Source organism: Rhinopithecus roxellana, chromosome 8, assembly GCF_007565055.1.
Source record: "Rhinopithecus roxellana isolate Shanxi Qingling chromosome 8, ASM756505v1, whole genome shotgun sequence".
NCBI lineage: Eukaryota > Metazoa > Chordata > Mammalia > Primates > Cercopithecidae > Rhinopithecus > Rhinopithecus roxellana.
In genome coordinates, this window is record NC_044556.1 from 46,550,661 (window position 1) to 46,567,182 (window position 16,522).

General features: G+C 44.3%; 1 protein-coding gene across 1 annotated transcript in view; it reads left to right on the forward strand.

Annotated features, from left to right (window-relative positions):
* Positions 1 to 9,668: 9,668 nt before the first annotated feature.
* Positions 9,669 to 16,522, forward strand: part of ARNT (aryl hydrocarbon receptor nuclear translocator) — a 66,247-nt gene continuing 59,393 nt past the window's right edge. The window contains 1 exon segment of the mRNA XM_010387241.2: positions 9,669 to 9,885. Within this exon segment, the coding sequence (XP_010385543.2) occupies positions 9,861 to 9,885 (25 nt within the window). The 5' untranslated portion in view covers positions 9,669 to 9,860.

Below are 16,522 nucleotides of genomic sequence, written 5' to 3' on the forward strand. Positions count from 1 at the left end.
GTGTGTGTGTGTGTGTGTATATTTTTTTTTTTGAGATAGAGTCTCACTCTGCCTTACTCAGGCTGGAGTGACAGCCTTGTATATATATTTCTCTGTGCACTTGTGGAAATGTTTTTGTGGAATAAGTTCCTCCAAATATTAAAAATGTAAATGATAGGTTGCAGGATATGCACATTTGTAACTTTAATAGATATTACCAAATTACACACTAAAAAGGTTATAGTAATTTACACTCCCATCAAATAGGCATGAAAGTGCCTTTTCTTTTTTTTCACAGCTTCACCAGTATAAGTTACGCAGAGTCTCTGAAATATTTGTTGAGCTAATTGGCTAAAAACAATATCTCAGTTTTTAGGCCAGGGATGGTGGCTCACGCCTGTAATCCCAGCACTTGGGGAGGCCGAGGCAGGTGGATTGCCTGAGGTCAGGAGTTCGAGATCAACCTGACCAACATGGTGAAACCCTGTCTCTACTAAAAATACAAAAAATTAGCCGGACATGGTGGCGTGCGCCTGTAATCCCAGCTACTTGGGTGGCTGAAGCAGGAGAATCACTTGAACCCGGGAGGGTGAGGTTGTGGTGAACTGAGATCGTGCCACTGCACTCCAGCCTGGGCAACAGAATGAGAAATCGAGACTCTGTCTCAAGAAAAAACAACACAAAACAAAACAAAACAAAACAAAACCCCACAATATCTTTTTTTTTTTTTTTTTTTTTTTTTGAGACGGAGTCTCGCTCTGTCGCCCAGGCTGGAGTGCAGTGGCCGGATCTCAGCTCACTGCAAGCTCCGCCTCCCGGGTTTACGCCATTCTCCTGCCTCAGCCTCCCAAGTAGCTGGGACTACAGGCACCCGCCAACTCGCCCGGCTAGTTTTTTGTATTTTTTAGTAGAGACGGGGTTTCGCCGTGTTAGCCAGGATGGTCTCGATCTCCTGACCTCGCGATCCACCCGTCTCGGCCTCCCAAAGTGCTGGGATTACAGGCTTGAGCCACCGCGCCCGGCCTGTTTTTGTTTTTTTTGAGATGGAGTCTTGCTCTGTCGCCCAGGCTGAAGTGCAGTGGTGCGATCTCGGCTCACTGCTAACTCCACCTCCGGGGTTCAAGTGATTCTCCTACCTCAGCCTCCTGAGTAGCTGGGATTACAGGCACACACCACCAAGCCTGGCTAATTTTTGTATTTTTAGTAGAGACAGGGTTTCACCATGTTGGTCAGGCTGGTCTCAAACTCCTGACCTCAGGTGATCCGCCTGCCTCGGCCTCCCAAAGTGCTGGGATTACAGGCTTGAGCCACCGCGCCCGGCCGATTTACGTATTTTATAGATACATACAAACCTATCTTCACCTTACGTATCATTTTCCCTTTTGCCTGAGCTATTAATCTTTCACTTACTGATTTGAAGATGTATATCTATCTACAAACATAAGTACACATAGATACATTTTTACACATTTTTTACGTATTAATAACTTTTTGTGATATATGTGGTTCCCAGTGCCTATCCTCTGCGACTCCAACGCTCTCATTTTTGAATTTGCTATCAACATCAGTTTCCAGAATTAAACCTCTCTTCTCAGTCCAATAACTTCTAACTTCATTTGTTTCCCAGATCAGTCTCATCCCCTTTCAGAGATGTTTAAACTAGGCTCTTCTGCAATTCTAGAATCTTCCATCTTCAAGATACTGATCAGTCCATCATCTCTCCAATTGTGAGCAAACTGTTCACTTTCTTTCCTCAGGTTTCTGAGTATTGACAGAAATTACAATGCTCCATAGTTTCATGAAAATTTATGCATTCTAACTTTGTCTAGTTCCCCAGAGCATTTGGTGATCATTTTTTTTTTTTTTTTTGAGACGGAGTCTCGCTCTGTCGCCCAGGCTGAAGTGCAGTGGCCGGATCTCAGCTCACTGCAAGCTCCGCCTCCCGGGTTCACGCCATTCTCCTGCCTCAGCCTCCCGAGTAGCTGGGACTACAGGCACCCGCCACCTCGCCGGGCTAGTTTTTTGTATTTTTTTAGTAGAGACGGGGTTTCACCATGTTCGCCAGGATAGTCTCGATCTCCTGACCTCGTGATCCGCCCGTCTCGGCCTCCCAAAGTGCTGGGATTACAGGCTTGAGCCACCGCGCCCAGCCTGGTGATCATTTTTGTTTCCTTTTTCTACTCCTGTGGCAGATTATTCACAGTCGTTTTGTTCATACCTAGTTGACTTCCCAACCAATTGTTTACAGTTGTGCAGCTACACCCAACCCTATTTCTACCTCTTATTCCCAGCAGAAGTTTTACCTGCTACTTTTCTTTGAGAATCAAAGTCATCACACATGAGTTCCCTTTCCTCCACTTCAAAATGTCTACACATTTTTAGAAAAAGGGTATCTTGGTTTTCTAAGAACACTTTCACATGCTGCCCCAACCCTGTCTCGTTCTCTCCCCTAGTACCAGTCTTGTTTTCTCAGGCATATGTATTTCTTGCATTTATTTATTTTTTATTTTTTGAGACAGAGTCTTGCTCTGTCACTCAGGCTGGAGTGCAGTGGCACAATCTAGGGTCACTGCAACTTCCACCTCCCAGGCTCAAGTGATTCTCGTGCCTCAGCCTCCCGAGTAGGCAGGATTACAGGCATGTAACACCATGCCTAGCTAGTTTTTATATTTTTAGTAGAGACGAGGTTTTGCCCTGTTGGCCAGGCTGGTCTCAAACTCCTGATCTCAGGTGATTCACCCACCCTGGCCTCCCAAAGTGCTGGGATTATAGGCGTGAGCCACCACGCCTGGATGTTTCTTGCATTTTTAGTTTGCTCCTTTCCACAAGCTCAGTCTATAGACACATTTTATTATTTCCACCCCTAGCCTAACCCCTATCACAGCCTACCATTTGATTATTTTTCTCTTCATTGTCATGTTTCTTGAAAAAGTAATCTGTGCTAACTAGCCGTGTCTACTTAGTTTCTACTCACTTCTCACCCACTTGCAATCTGGTTTCCATTCCTTAGATGTGCTCATAGGCTGGGCGTGGTGGCTCACGCCCGTAATCCCAGCGCTTTGGGAGGCCAAGGTGGTGGTGAGATGAGGAAATTACCTGAGGTGAGGAGTTTGAGACCAGCATCTGTGAAACCCCGTCTCTACTAAAAATACAATAATTAGCTGGGCATGGTGGCGGGCGCCTGTAATCCCAGCTACTCGGGTGGCTGAGGCAGGAGAATCGCTTGAATTGGGGAGGCAGAGGTTGCAGTGAGCCAAGATCATGCCATTGCGCTCCAGACTGGGCAACAAGAGCAAAACTCCATTTCCAAAAAAAAAAAAAAAATTATTTGTTGTCTATCCAGCATTCAAATCAAACTGGCTTACCTTTATTTTTATTTGCTAAATCTGGCAACCATACCCAGAGACACTTAATAAAACTTTGGAGGCTGGTCTGAGTGCCTTGGTGTTTACGACTAATTGATCCCAATCAGTTACAGATTTCTTTGTTCCTTCACTTGACTGGTCTTAAAAACAAACAGAAACTAAATAAACTAAATAATTAAAAGACAAAAAACTAAATAATTAAAAAACCAGTTTACCATAAAGAGTTAAGAGAAAAAAACCTGTAATTTTTGATTAATTTATAAATTAATATAAAAATAATAGTAATAGTAATGGTTAAATATTGGTAAGCTGAAAATGTGTATAAAAACATGTAGGTCAGACTTCACAGTCAACTGATTCCTTAATTTTTAAAAATTTGCTAACTGGCATCCTGATCTGATCTGTTCATTTTTATTTCTACTAAAATTAGAAAATCTGTATTTACAGTGAGTTGTCAGATACGGCAAGAAATGTTTGATGGTTACCAGATAATTCTGAATAGTTGGAGCTTACAAGGATCCATGGGAGAATTTCTTTTTTTTTTTTTTTTTTTTTTTTTGAGGCGGAGTCTCGCTCTGTCACCCGGACTGGAGTGCAGTGGCCAGATCTCAGCTCACTGCAAGCTCCGCCTCCCGGGTTTATGCCATTCTCCTGCCTCAGCCTCCCGAGTAGCTGGGACTACAGGCGCCCGCCACCTCGCCCGGCTAGTTTTTTTTTGTATTTTTAGTAGAGACGGGGTTTCACCGTGTTAGCCAGGATGGTCTCGATCTCCTGACCTCGTGATCCGCCCGTCTCGGCCTCCCAAAGGGCTGGGATTACAGGCTTGAGCCACCGCGCCTGGCCCCATGGGAGAATTTCTAGTGAAAGCATTTAGTGGTTTGTCAGATTCTAAGCAGAAGAGCAAAGAGCCTCAAAAGTCAAATGCTTCAACTTGAGAGAGAGCAGGAGTTTTATTCAGTTGCATTGGCTACATTCAGCTCTGGGAAGCATTTACCCCCATTTGGTTGCAACATTTGGATGTGGTTTAGAATATGTTCAATAATGTGTCATTCATTTTTTTCCTCTGATGAAGAAAGAAAATTACCATGTGTTGGGAAATGAAATATTCTTGGCGGTCAAGGCATTTGCATCATAGTCTGGTTTTCTTACAAAATCCTGACACTTTGTTCTTAACATTAAAAATGTTGGCTTTGTGATCCACCATCTGCAGTAGAACTGCTACCAAGATGCACATTTTTATAATGGGGAAGACATCACTCTCTTATTTGTTGGGGTTCATTGGTTGAACTCTCTAATATGACACAAAATGTAAAGCCCTGGCAGGATAAGAAAGGAGTTCCTATTCATCAGCAGAGTGATCTTTGCTGGTAAGCAATTGGAAGATGGATGTACTTTGATGACAGCATTCATCTTCTTATTGTGCTGAGACTTTGTGGTGGTGCCAAGGAAGTATTACACCACTCCCAAGAAGAATAAGCACAAGAGAAAGAAGGTTAAGCTAACTGTCCTAAAATATTACAAGGTGGATAAAAATGGCAAAACTAGTTGCCTTTGTTGTGAGTGCCCTTCAGGTGAGTGTGGTGCTGGAGTTTTTATGGACAGCCACTTTGAAAGACATTATTGTGGCAAATGTTGTCTGACTTATTGTTTCAACGAACCAGAAGAAAAGATGGGTTAATAAAAGGCATGAACTAAAAAGCAAAAACAGGCAGAGTGTGGTGGCTCATGGCTATAATCCCTGTGGTTTGGGAGGCTGAGGTGGGAGAATGGCTTAAGGCCAGGAGTTCCAGGTTGCAGTGAGCAATGATGGTGCCACTGCACTCTAGCCTGGGTGAAAGAGTGAGTCTCTATCTCTAAAACAAAAACAAAACTCCAAACCATGACATTCAGAAGTTAAGGTAGTATGTTCATGTGAATAAAAATATTGCTCAGATAAGCCATTTGAGCAATCCTACTTAAATCCTACTTAAAATAATAAAAATGGTTTATGTTAGTATTATCTATATCATAAAGAAGAGCTTTTTACTTCAATCCTTATTAAAAACTGATAGCATCCCCCCCCCCCACATTGGCCTCCATACTCAACTGTGGAGAAAGCACCAATTTATCTATTTATTCTCAAAGATTGTGCTCACTAGATGATATTTTACTACATTTATGGTTTGTGCTAATTTGTTCAATGTCAAATCAAAATCAGGAGAAATTTTATTTTTTAGAAATGAGGTCTTGCTATGTTTCCCAGGTTGGCCTCAAACTCCTGGGCTCAAGTGATCCTCCCTCCTCAGCCTGTGGAGTAGCTAGGACTACAGGCATGCACCATTGAGCCTGGCTGGAATAAATATATTTTGGCTATGAACTGTTTTCTGAATAAAATGGAAAGTGGGCCGGGCGTGGTGGCTCATGCCTATAATCCCAGCACTTTGGAAGGATGAGGTGGGTGCATTGTCTGAGCTCAGGAGCCTGGGCAACATGGTGAAACCTCGTCTCTAATAAAAGTACAAAAAAATTAGCTGGGCAGTGGTGGCAGGCGCCTGTAATTCCAGCTACTGAGGATGCAGAGGCAGGAGAATAGCTTGAGCCTGGGAGGCAGAGGTTGCAGTGAGCCATAATGCCACTGTACTCCAGCCTGGGCAATAAAGTGAGATTCTGTCTTAAAAAAAAAAAAAAAAAAAAAGGAAAGTGGACTGACATTTTTTTTTGTAGGAACAGTGTGGAGTGCAGTGGCATGATCTTGGCTCACTGCAACTGCTGCCTCCCAGGTTCAAGTTATTCTCGTGCCTCAGCCTCCTGAGTAGCTGGGATTACAGTCATATGTCACCACGCCAGACTAATTTTTGTATTTTTAGTAGAGATGTGGTTTCATCACTTTGATCAGGCTGGTCTCAAACTCCTGGGCTCAAGTGATGTGCCTGCCTCGGCCTCCCAAAGTGCTGGGATTACAGCTGTGAGCCACCATGCCTGGCCTGTAACTCCATCAGTTTTGATCCCAAGATATCTTTTTCAGACTTACTCATACCTCACAAAATAATTCTTATCTAAACGAAAAACGTTTTCTTTTGTATCTTGAATTTTTAATGATAAACCAAACAGGAAGTTTCTGGGCATTTCTCCTTATGTATTGCCTATATGCTGTAAGCTGATTCATATTGTGTACATCAGTGGTTTCTATACTTAAACATCTGGTAGCAGGTACAGGGCAGATATTGCCATTTCATGTTGTGTATCATGACTCCATGTGATATTTGACAAATAATTTTGCCAATAGCTTTGTTACACTTTTTTTCTTTTTCTATTTGAGATGGAGTCTCGCTCAGTCACCCAGGCTGGAGTGCAGTGGCCTGATCCCAGCTCACTGCAACCTCCACCTTCCAGGTTCAAGCGACTCTCCTGCCTCAGTCTGCTGAGTAGCTGGGGCTATAGGCGTGTGCCAATACATCCAGCTTGTTTTCATATTTTTAGTAGAGATGGGATTTCACCATATTGGCCAGGCTGGTCTTGAATTTCTGATCTCAGGTAATCTGCCTGCCTTGACCTCCCAAAGTGCTGGGATTACAGGCATTAGTCACTGCACCAGGCCAGCTTTGTTGCACTTTCTCCAAACAGAATATGTTATTAACTTTGTAGCTAGTTGTGTAAGCATCTCTATAACAAAATGATTTCTACCTTTTCTTTTTTTTTTTTTTTTTTTGAGACGGAGTCTTGCTCTGTCGCCCAGGCTGCAGTGCAGTGGCACGATCTCCACTCACTGCAAGCTCCACCTCCTGGGTTCACGCCATTCTCCTGCCTCAGCCTCCAGAGTAGCTGGGACTACAGGCACCCGCCATCACACCTGGCTAATTTTTTGTAGAGACGGGGTTTCACCGTGTTAGCCAGGATGGTCTTGATCTCCTGACCTCGTGATCTGCCTGCCTCGGCCTCCCAAAGTGCTGTGATTACAGGTGTGAGCCACTGTGCCCGGCTTTTTTCTACAGAAATGTGACTTGATCTCTTTTAACCACAAAATTTATCCATATCATATGGGAAAATATTTTGCATTTATCCTGGAAAAATCCATTTTACTTGGTAAAGAAGCTACTGAATTTTTTTTTCTTTTTTTTTAAGATGGAGTCTCGCTCTGTCACCCAGGCTGGAGTGCAGGGGCACCTCAGTTCACTGCAACCTCTGCCTCCCAGGTTTAAGCGACTCTCCTGCCTCAGCCACCTGAGTAGCTGGGATTACAGGCACGCAGCACCATGCCCGGCTAAGTATTTTTAGTAGAGATGGGGTTTCACCATGTTGGCCAGGCTGGTCTTGAATGCTTGACTTCGTGATTCGTCCCCCTCGGCCTCCCGAAGTGCTGGGATTACAGCCACCCCGCCCGGCCCAGCCAATGTATTTCTTTTGAGTGGATGATTTTTTTTCTTTTTGGTGAATTATAAATATAACAACAAAATGAAAGAAAAATGAAATTTTAACAGATGTAAACAATAATATGCAAATTATGTTAAAATACCTTTGCAGTGAACTAAATAAGTGGATCAATGTAATCTGCGCAGTACATATACAACTTCTAAGAATACAAAGATGTTCAATAGCATAATTAAAATTTTAATTAAATTTGTATTAAACATTTTGTGAGTGATACATGAAAAGACAGTACTTTGTAGTGCTAAAACTGTAGTGCTAAAATAGGGGGATGGGTGGAACAGGTCTCCAGTGTCAGACTCCTTTAGTTTGCCTCCCACATTACTTACCTGCTGGATGTCCTTTGCTTAACCTCTTTGTTTCTGTTTCCTTAATTGCAAAATGGAAATAGTAGTAGAAACTACCTCATCGTTGTTGTGAGGATTAAATGAGTAAATACATACAAAGCATTTTGGACAGTGCCTACCTCAAATAGCTCAATGCTTCCTATTATCAGTAAACAAAAATTAGCTGGGCGTGGTGGCGTACATATGTAATCCCAGCTACTCGGGAGGCTGAGGCAGGATAACTGCTTTAACCCGGGAGGTGGATGTTGCAGTGAGCCAAGATCGCACCACTGCACTGCAGCCTGGGCGACAGAGCAAAACTCTGTCTCGGAAAAAAATTAAGAAAAAAGAAAAAAGAAAATAAATCTGCACAGCCATCATCTTATTGATTCCCTATTAAAAACTCCTCACTGGCCGGGTGTGGTGGCTCACGCCTGTAATCCCAGCACTTTGGGAGGCTGAGGTGGGCGGATTGATTGCCTGAGGTCAGGAGTTCGAGACCAGTCTGGCCAACATCGTGAAACCCCCATCTCTACTAAAAACACAAAAAATTAGCCGGGCGGGTGGCGTGCGCCTGTAATCCCAGCTACTCAGGAGGCTGAGGCAGGGGAATTGCTTGAACCAGGGAGGTGGAGGTTGCAGTGAGCCGAGATTGCGCCACTACACTCCAGCCTGGATGACAGAGCAAGACTCCATCTCAAACACAAACAAACAAACAAAACTCATCACTATGTCCCTATCACTGACCAAAGGAAGTTACCCATTCTCAAAATAGTTTCTTCATCCATCGCCTCCAGTTTTGGCTGGCAATATCTCCCATACCAAACCGTTAACACCCAGATCCTTTTACACTACCAGTTTCATAGCAGGCATTAAAAAGTTAGTCATTTAACTTTTTTCACCAGGGACAAAAGTCCTTAAAACAGGAAAAAAACTGGAAAGGATTACAAATCACCATGTGAAGTTTAAGTATTAGAGCACCTAAAGAGGATTCACAAGATAAGTTGTCTGCAGGGCAACCACTCAGACGAATCCACCACCAAGAGAAGGTTTTTAGTCAAATATCCTTTTTTTTTTTTTTTTTGAGACGGAGTTTTGCTCTCGGTTGCCCAGACGAGTACAGTGGCCTGGCGCGATCTCGGTTCACTGCAACCTCTGCCTCCCAGGTTCAAGCGATTCTCCTGCCTCAGCCTCCCAAGAAGCCGGGATTACAGGCATGTGCCACCACGCGCAGCTAATTTTGTATTTTTAGTAGAGACGGGGTTTTCGCCATGTTGGCCACGGCTGGTTTCGAACCCCTAGACCACAGGTGATCCGCCGGCCTCAGCCTCCCAAAGTGCTGGGATTACAGGCGGGAGCCACCGCGCCCTGCCTAAAATACCCATTTTAATTGCATTTCAATGACGTTACTCGGTCATTGACCTCTTACGCAAGGAGGGCGGGGTTAGGGAGACAGCTGGACTTCTTCCTCGCCCTCCCTCCACTGGACTGGCTGGCGCAGGGAGTAGCCCTGCCCTTGGTCGATTTGGCATTTTTATTGGTCAATTTTTTTCTAGGAGGCTGGTCGTGTGTTGACTCCGCCCACTACATAGGCGGGGTCTCTCTGCCACAGGGGCTGGGATGGTGGGGGCTGCTGAAGGCGCCATCTTGGATTCCGCGGTCGCGGAGGCGGCGGTCAGGCGCCGCTTCTGGGGAGTGGCCTTTCTCTTCCCCTCCCTCCCGGTTCGGTGGCGGCGGCTCCTCCCACTGGGGGGGGGGTGGCGCGGCGGCGGTGGCATCTACGGCCATGGCGGCGACTACTGCCAACCCCGGTGAGGAGACGGAGGACTGGGGCGCCTCTAAAGGGGAGGGGCTGAAGGGGCTGACAACTAAGGAGACCCAGGGCTGAGGGGACGCAGCTGGAGCTGAAGGCGCCGGGGCGGGGCGGGGCGGAGGCCGCGAGGGACGGTGGGGGAGCGGTGACCTGGGGAGGGGCTCGATCCTGCGGACTTGGGTAGACTCGAGGTGGAGGGAGCGAGGGGGCAGGTGGGAGTTGGGGGCTCCCTCTCCTGACCTCCGTTGGAGCGGCGGCCAGTGGGGGCTGGCCCGCCCTCACTCCTCGGGCGGCGTCTGGTCTGTGGAGTGGTCCTCTTTTAACCCTCTGCCCGCTGGAGCCGCTTGATGCCGAATACTGTAGGCAGAGTGGCTCCGTTTACTTTAAGAGTAGTTTGGATTCATAAACCCTGGACCATATTGCTCTTTAGTTGAGGTGTTGCTTCCAAACATTTAAAGGTTTAGATTTTAATTTTAAAAATAAAAAATTGACGTTCTTTGATATATACGACGTTTCTTTAGGCTGTTACCTCCCACCCGCAACCCCCGTCCCCGGACTATACTTTGAAACTTACATCTTGTGTTAAGAGGGCCTGTCTTTGCCTGCTGAGGGCAGGGGTTTGTGTAATGGTTGTGGTTCCGGTCAGGTCTTTAGTCCACAGCCTCAGGTTTATATCTTGTTAGGCCTAGGTCGAGGCAGTTTCCAAACTCTTTCAGAAAAGTTTGATTCCACACCATTTCTCAATTTCAAAAAATAATCAAATATCAAAAAGACCTGGTCTGTTTTGTCTAAGAGATGGAATAGGGTGTAGTGCAGTTTTAGAGAGATCAGATCTTCAAATTACTAGTCCCACCCAGCCCTCTTTCCTCTATGTTACAGTTATTTCTCCTTAGAAGGTATTTCATTTTAGGGGCCTAGTTTATCTTGCAGACTTTGGTCATTCTTGCAAAATAAAGTCTATCCTTTTCCAAAAACCAATATATTTGATAGCCTTAAAAAGAAAGGGCCTTGAGGTGTGTGTGTGTGTTGCGGAGAATTTCTTGAAAATACAACAGTGGGAGTGATTACCCCCATCCCCACGTTGAAATTTAAATTAGATTTTTTTTTTCATGTTACTGAAAGGCAGTATTATTTTGCAATATCCAGATTTTGATGGGACAGTTGAATCACTGAAATTTCTTTTCTACCATGTTTCTGGGAACAGCTATTTTAAGAGATGATTAATTTGTCACATGTCATTATCTGTATTTAATTTTTAAAATTTTTTTTAAAGGAAAGAGAGGTAAAATTAATGGCAAAAATTACATTGCGGGAAGTGCTGAGTGATAGAATAAAACTATAAAACAGGAAAAATGCCATTATGGCAAACCTGACCTTGTAGTAATATAACCTATCTGTGAACTATGGAATAAATAAACAAGATTTTTAACTGATCACACATTGCAAAATACTTATATAACCCTAGTTAAATTGCAAAGCATTTCTCTTAAGAAGTCGCCTGAGTAAACAAGTTTTAGTTCGTATGTCAGGAGCTTTTTTCCAGCTGTGTGGGTGGGGTGGCTTTATTTTGTTTTGTTTTTTAAACAGCAGCAACCAGAATGACAGCCTCTTGACCATATTTTCATAAGTTGATCAATATCAGCTTAAATCTCAGCAGAAAATAGCATGTGTTTGTGTGTATGTGTGTGTGCAGAATCCTTGTTAATGAAACAGCTTTGTTTACTATGCTTTGGCTGCTTGCTTCTGCAATTTTTAGATTTCCTTTTTCTTTTTCTTTTCCTTTCTCCTTTCCCCTCTCCCCTCTTTTTCTTTTGATGCAGGGTCTTGCTTCTTGCTCTGTCACCCGGTCTGGAGTATAGTGGCAAGATCACTGCTCACGGCATCTTCCACCTCTGGGGCTCAAGTGATCTTCTCATGATCAGCCTCCTGAATAGCTGGGACTACAGGTGCCTTGCCACCATGCCTGGTTAATTTTTAAATTTTTTTGTGGACAGATGCCTTGCTATGTTGCTCACGCTGATCTTGATCTCCTGGTCTCAAGCAAGCCTTGCCTCAGTCTCTCAAAGTTGGGCATACAGATGTGAGACACTCTGCTTGGCCAGATTTCTTTTTTGATGTTAAAAATTTCTTCCATCTCTTCTAACTTATCGATTCCATGTTCAGTTCAGTCAAATCAGAAGATATGTTTTCTTTTGTCTTTTCTCCCTTTGCACTTTTATATCAAGAGGAAGAGATCATAGATACATTGTGGATTTTTTTCAGTAGTCTATTGCATTTTGGGAAATGAGATTAATGAATGGAGGGACATTAGGTGGAAATGTACTGTGCTTAGTGAAAGTAAATGTTTTCAGGTCAGAATTCTTTGCTACACCGTCATACCTTCTTTCCTTAGAGCCGTTTTAAGGACCAGGGACACCATGCCTATTTCTTTGAGTTTTTTCTACGTTGTATTTTTGCTGGAGTACTAATTTTTTTTTTTTTTAACAATTCTTGTTAGTTTTGTCAAGACGATTTTAAAAAAATATTTCACTCTTTAAGCTTCACTTGGGTTAATCCTTTTTAAAAATATATTTATTTTTATTTTTGAGACAGGGTCTCGCTCTGTCTCCCAGACTGTAGTGCAGTGGTATAATCACAGCTCACTGCAACCTTGAACTCATGAGCTCAAGTGATCTTCCAGCCTCAGCCTCCTGAGTATCTGGGTCTGTAGACACACACCACCACACCTGGATATATTTTTTAACTTTTTGTAGAAATGGGATCTTGCTATGTTGCCCAGGCTGGTCGTGAACTCCTGGCCTCAAGCAATCCTCCCACCTCACCCTCCTAAGCTGCTGGAATTATAGGTGTGAGCCACTGATCCCGCCAAGTTAATTCTTAGGGTTAGTAATAGTGCTTAAACATGTTAATTGAGCTGGTGGCCCTGCAGTGTTTTTCAAGGGGACCAGGTTCTTCTGCATTTTTCACTGTGGTGCTGCATTAGAAGAAGAGCAAAATATGGTTGATACTCTCTAAGAGTTGTGTTGAAATAATAGTTCTAATGTGATTTTCTTGGTCAAATTGATAATTCTTCATGTTCTATCATTTTTCACTAGTTCTACTTATCACTGGCAAGTAGAACTCTGTGGGTGGGTGGTCCATGAAACTTTAGGCTATTTCTTTCTTGTCTATGGACTACTAACAGTTTTGAGGAACACATTTTTTTCCCCATAGGAGAGGGTCTTGCTCTGCCACCAAGGCTGGAGTGCAGTGACACAATCATGCCTCACTGCAGCCTTGACCTTCTGGGACCATGTCATCCTCCCACTTCAGCCTCCTGAGTAGGTGGGACCACAGGTGTGCACCACCATGGCTGGCTAATTTTAAATTTTTTTTAGAGACAGGGTCTTGCTATGTTGCCCAGGCCCGTGTTTAACTCCTGGCCTTAAGTGATCTTCCTGTATTGGGCTCCCCCTAAGAGCTGGGATTACAGGCATGAGCCACCATGCCTAGCCAAGGTGGAACGCTTTTTAAATTGAATGTGTGATTTGTAATGCATTGGCTGAGGGAATAGTTGGGAGGAGATTAGGTATTTGATTTACAGTTCCAAATTCAAACTAGAGACGTTGAATTAGTTTGTAGTAAATGTAGGTTTTTTTCTCTCTTGATTCTGGTATTCTCATTAGCAGAGAATTCTTTTTGTGCTATTATGTATAAGTTACTGTGGATGGAGAATGTAGCAGAAGGAAAAGGGTAATACCGTTTGGGTTTGTAAGGCTGTCATTTAGGAAGAAAATTTTTTTAAGCTAATTTTCACCTACATAACTTACAGTTTTAACTGCATCAATTAACAAAATTCTTACCTGTTACCTTTATTTACCTTTTTCAGATATGGGAAAATAGGAATTCATACAGTGTAAAGTTAAGATGTCAAGATATTCTTTTATGGCCAGGTGTGGTGGCTCGTGCCTCTAATCCCTTTGGGAGGCCGAGGCAGGAAGATTGCTTGAGCCCAGGAATATGAGACCAGCCCGGACAACATGACAAAACCCCTTATCTGCAAAAAATACAATAAATTATCCAGGCACTGTGGTGTACTTTTATAGTCCCAGCTACTTGGGAGGCTAAGATTGGAGTATCACCTGAGCCTGGCAAGTTGAGACTGCAGTGAGCTGTGATCATGCCACTGTACTCCAGCCTGGGTGTCACAGTGATACCCTGTCCCCCAACAAAAGAAAAAACTGTGTCACCCAGGCTGGAGTGCAATGGCGTGATCTCGGCTCACTGCAACCTCTGCCTCCTGGGTTCAAGCAGTTCTCCTGCCTCACCCGAGTAGCTGGGATTACAGGCACCTGCCACCACGTCGGCTAATTTTTTATTTGTAGTAGAGACGGGGTTTCTCCATGTTGGCCAGGCTGATCTCGAACTCCTGACCTCAGGTGATCCGCCCACCTCGGCCTCCCAAAGTGCTGGGATTACAGGCATGAGCCACTGCACCTGGCCACCATCTATTTTTAAGAATACTGCGTTGGCCGGGCGCGGTGGCTCATGCCTGTAATGCCAGCACTTTGGGAGGCCGAGGCGGGTGGATCACCTGAGGTCAGGAGTTTGAGACCAGCCTGACCAACACGGCAAAACCCCATCTCTTCTAAAAATACAAAAATTAGCCGGGCTTGGTGGCAGGTGCCTGTAATCCCAGCTACTCGGGAGGCTGAGGTGGGAGAATTGCTTGAACCTGGAAGGTGGTGGTTGCAGTGAGCCGAGATCATGCCACTGCTCTCCAGCCTGGGTGACAGAGCGAGACTCCATCTCAAAAAATAAATAAATAAATAACGAATGCTGCCTGATATGCCATAATGACTTTAGTAAGTAGACATCAGTGAATCTTCAGGTTGGAAATATGACAACGCCTATCATTTTACACTTAAGGAGACAAACCGAGGGAAAGGAGTGGATAATTAAGTTCCTTCTATATGCCAGGTTACACTTTCCTATTTTGTTGACTAATCTTTATGTCTAGTCTGTAGCAACTGTCTCCAACTTTTCACATAAATTCTTCAAATTAATGTCACTTTTCATAATTTTGTCAATGTATTTTCTTTCTTGTTTTAAAGTTTTTTTATTTTACATAGTGTCTGGGTCTCACTGTATTGCCCAGGCTGGTCTCAAACTCCTGGGCTTGAGCAATCCTCCTGCCTCGGCCTCCCAGTGTGCTGGGGTTACAGGTGTTAGTCACCCTGCCAGGCCCATTTTATATTTTCCCTCCATGTTTTCATTGTAGTTGAATGGAGAAGTAAGTTTATGGATTCAGCAGTATACTTAGGGCTGGACGTGGTGGCTCATACCTGTAATCCTAGCACTTTGGGAGACTGATGTGGGTGGATTGCTTGAGCCCAAAAGTTTGAGACCAGCCTGGGCAATGTGGTGAAACGCCATCTGTACAAAAAAATACAAAAAATTAGCAGGGTGTGGTGGCATCACCTGTAGTCCCAGCTACGCGGGAGACTGAGATGGGAGGATGACCTGAGCCTGGGAGGTCGAGGCTGCAGTGAGCCGTGATTGTGCCACTGCACTCCAGTCTGGGTGACTGGGAGACAGCTGAGACCCTGTCTCAAAAAACAAAACAAAACCAGCATACTTAGGATGTAAGTTCCATGAGAGCAGAACTTTTGCTTTCCTTGTTTACCAGAGTACTGCAGTGCTTACAGTGGGTGCCTAGTATATTGGATTAGAGTTCAATATATGTTTGTTGAATAAAAATGAATGTAAAACCCACTGTTAATATGAAATACCTTTGAAGGGATAAGACTAAGCCATTGACATCATGAATTTGTACGAACTATAATAATATCTAATATTTATTAGTAATATGTACCAACTGTTCTCATTTAATTTTTTTTTTTTTTTTTTTTTTTGAGGCGGAGTCTCGCTCTGTCGCCCGGACTGGAGTGCAGTGGCCAGATCTCAGCTCACTGCAAGCTCCGCCTCCCGGGTTTACGCCATTCTCCTGCCTCAGCCTCCCAAGTAGCTGGGACTACAGGCGCCCGCCACCTCACCCGGCTAGTTTTTGTATTTTTAGTAGAGACGGGGTTTCACTGTGTTAGCCAGGATGGTCTCCATCTCCTGACCTCGTGATCCGCCCGTCTCGGCCTCCCAAAGTGCTGGGATTACAGGCTTGAGCCACCGCGCCCGGCCCTCATTTAATTTTTTTTTTTTTTTTTTTTTTTTTTTTTTTTTTTGAGACGGAGTCTTGCTCTGCCGCCCAGGCTGGATTGCAGTGGCCGGCTCTCAGCTCACTGCAAGCTCCGCCTCCCGGGTTCAAGCCATTCTCCTGTCTCAGCCTCCCGAGTAGCTGGGACTACAGGCGCCCGCCTCGTCGCCCGGCTAGTTTTTTGTATTTTTTAGTAGAGACGGGGTTTCACCATATTAGCCAGGATGGTCTCGATCTCCTGACCTCGTGATCCGCCCGTCTCGGCCTCCCAAAGTGCTGGGATTACAGGCTTGAGCCACCGCGCCCGGCCCCTCATTTAATTTTTATGACAATTGTATTAGGTAAGTATTATTATCCTTGTTTTACAGATGAGGAAACTAAGGCACAGAGAGTGAATATGTAACTTGTCTGAAGTCACATAGCTACTAGAACGTAGAGACAGAAT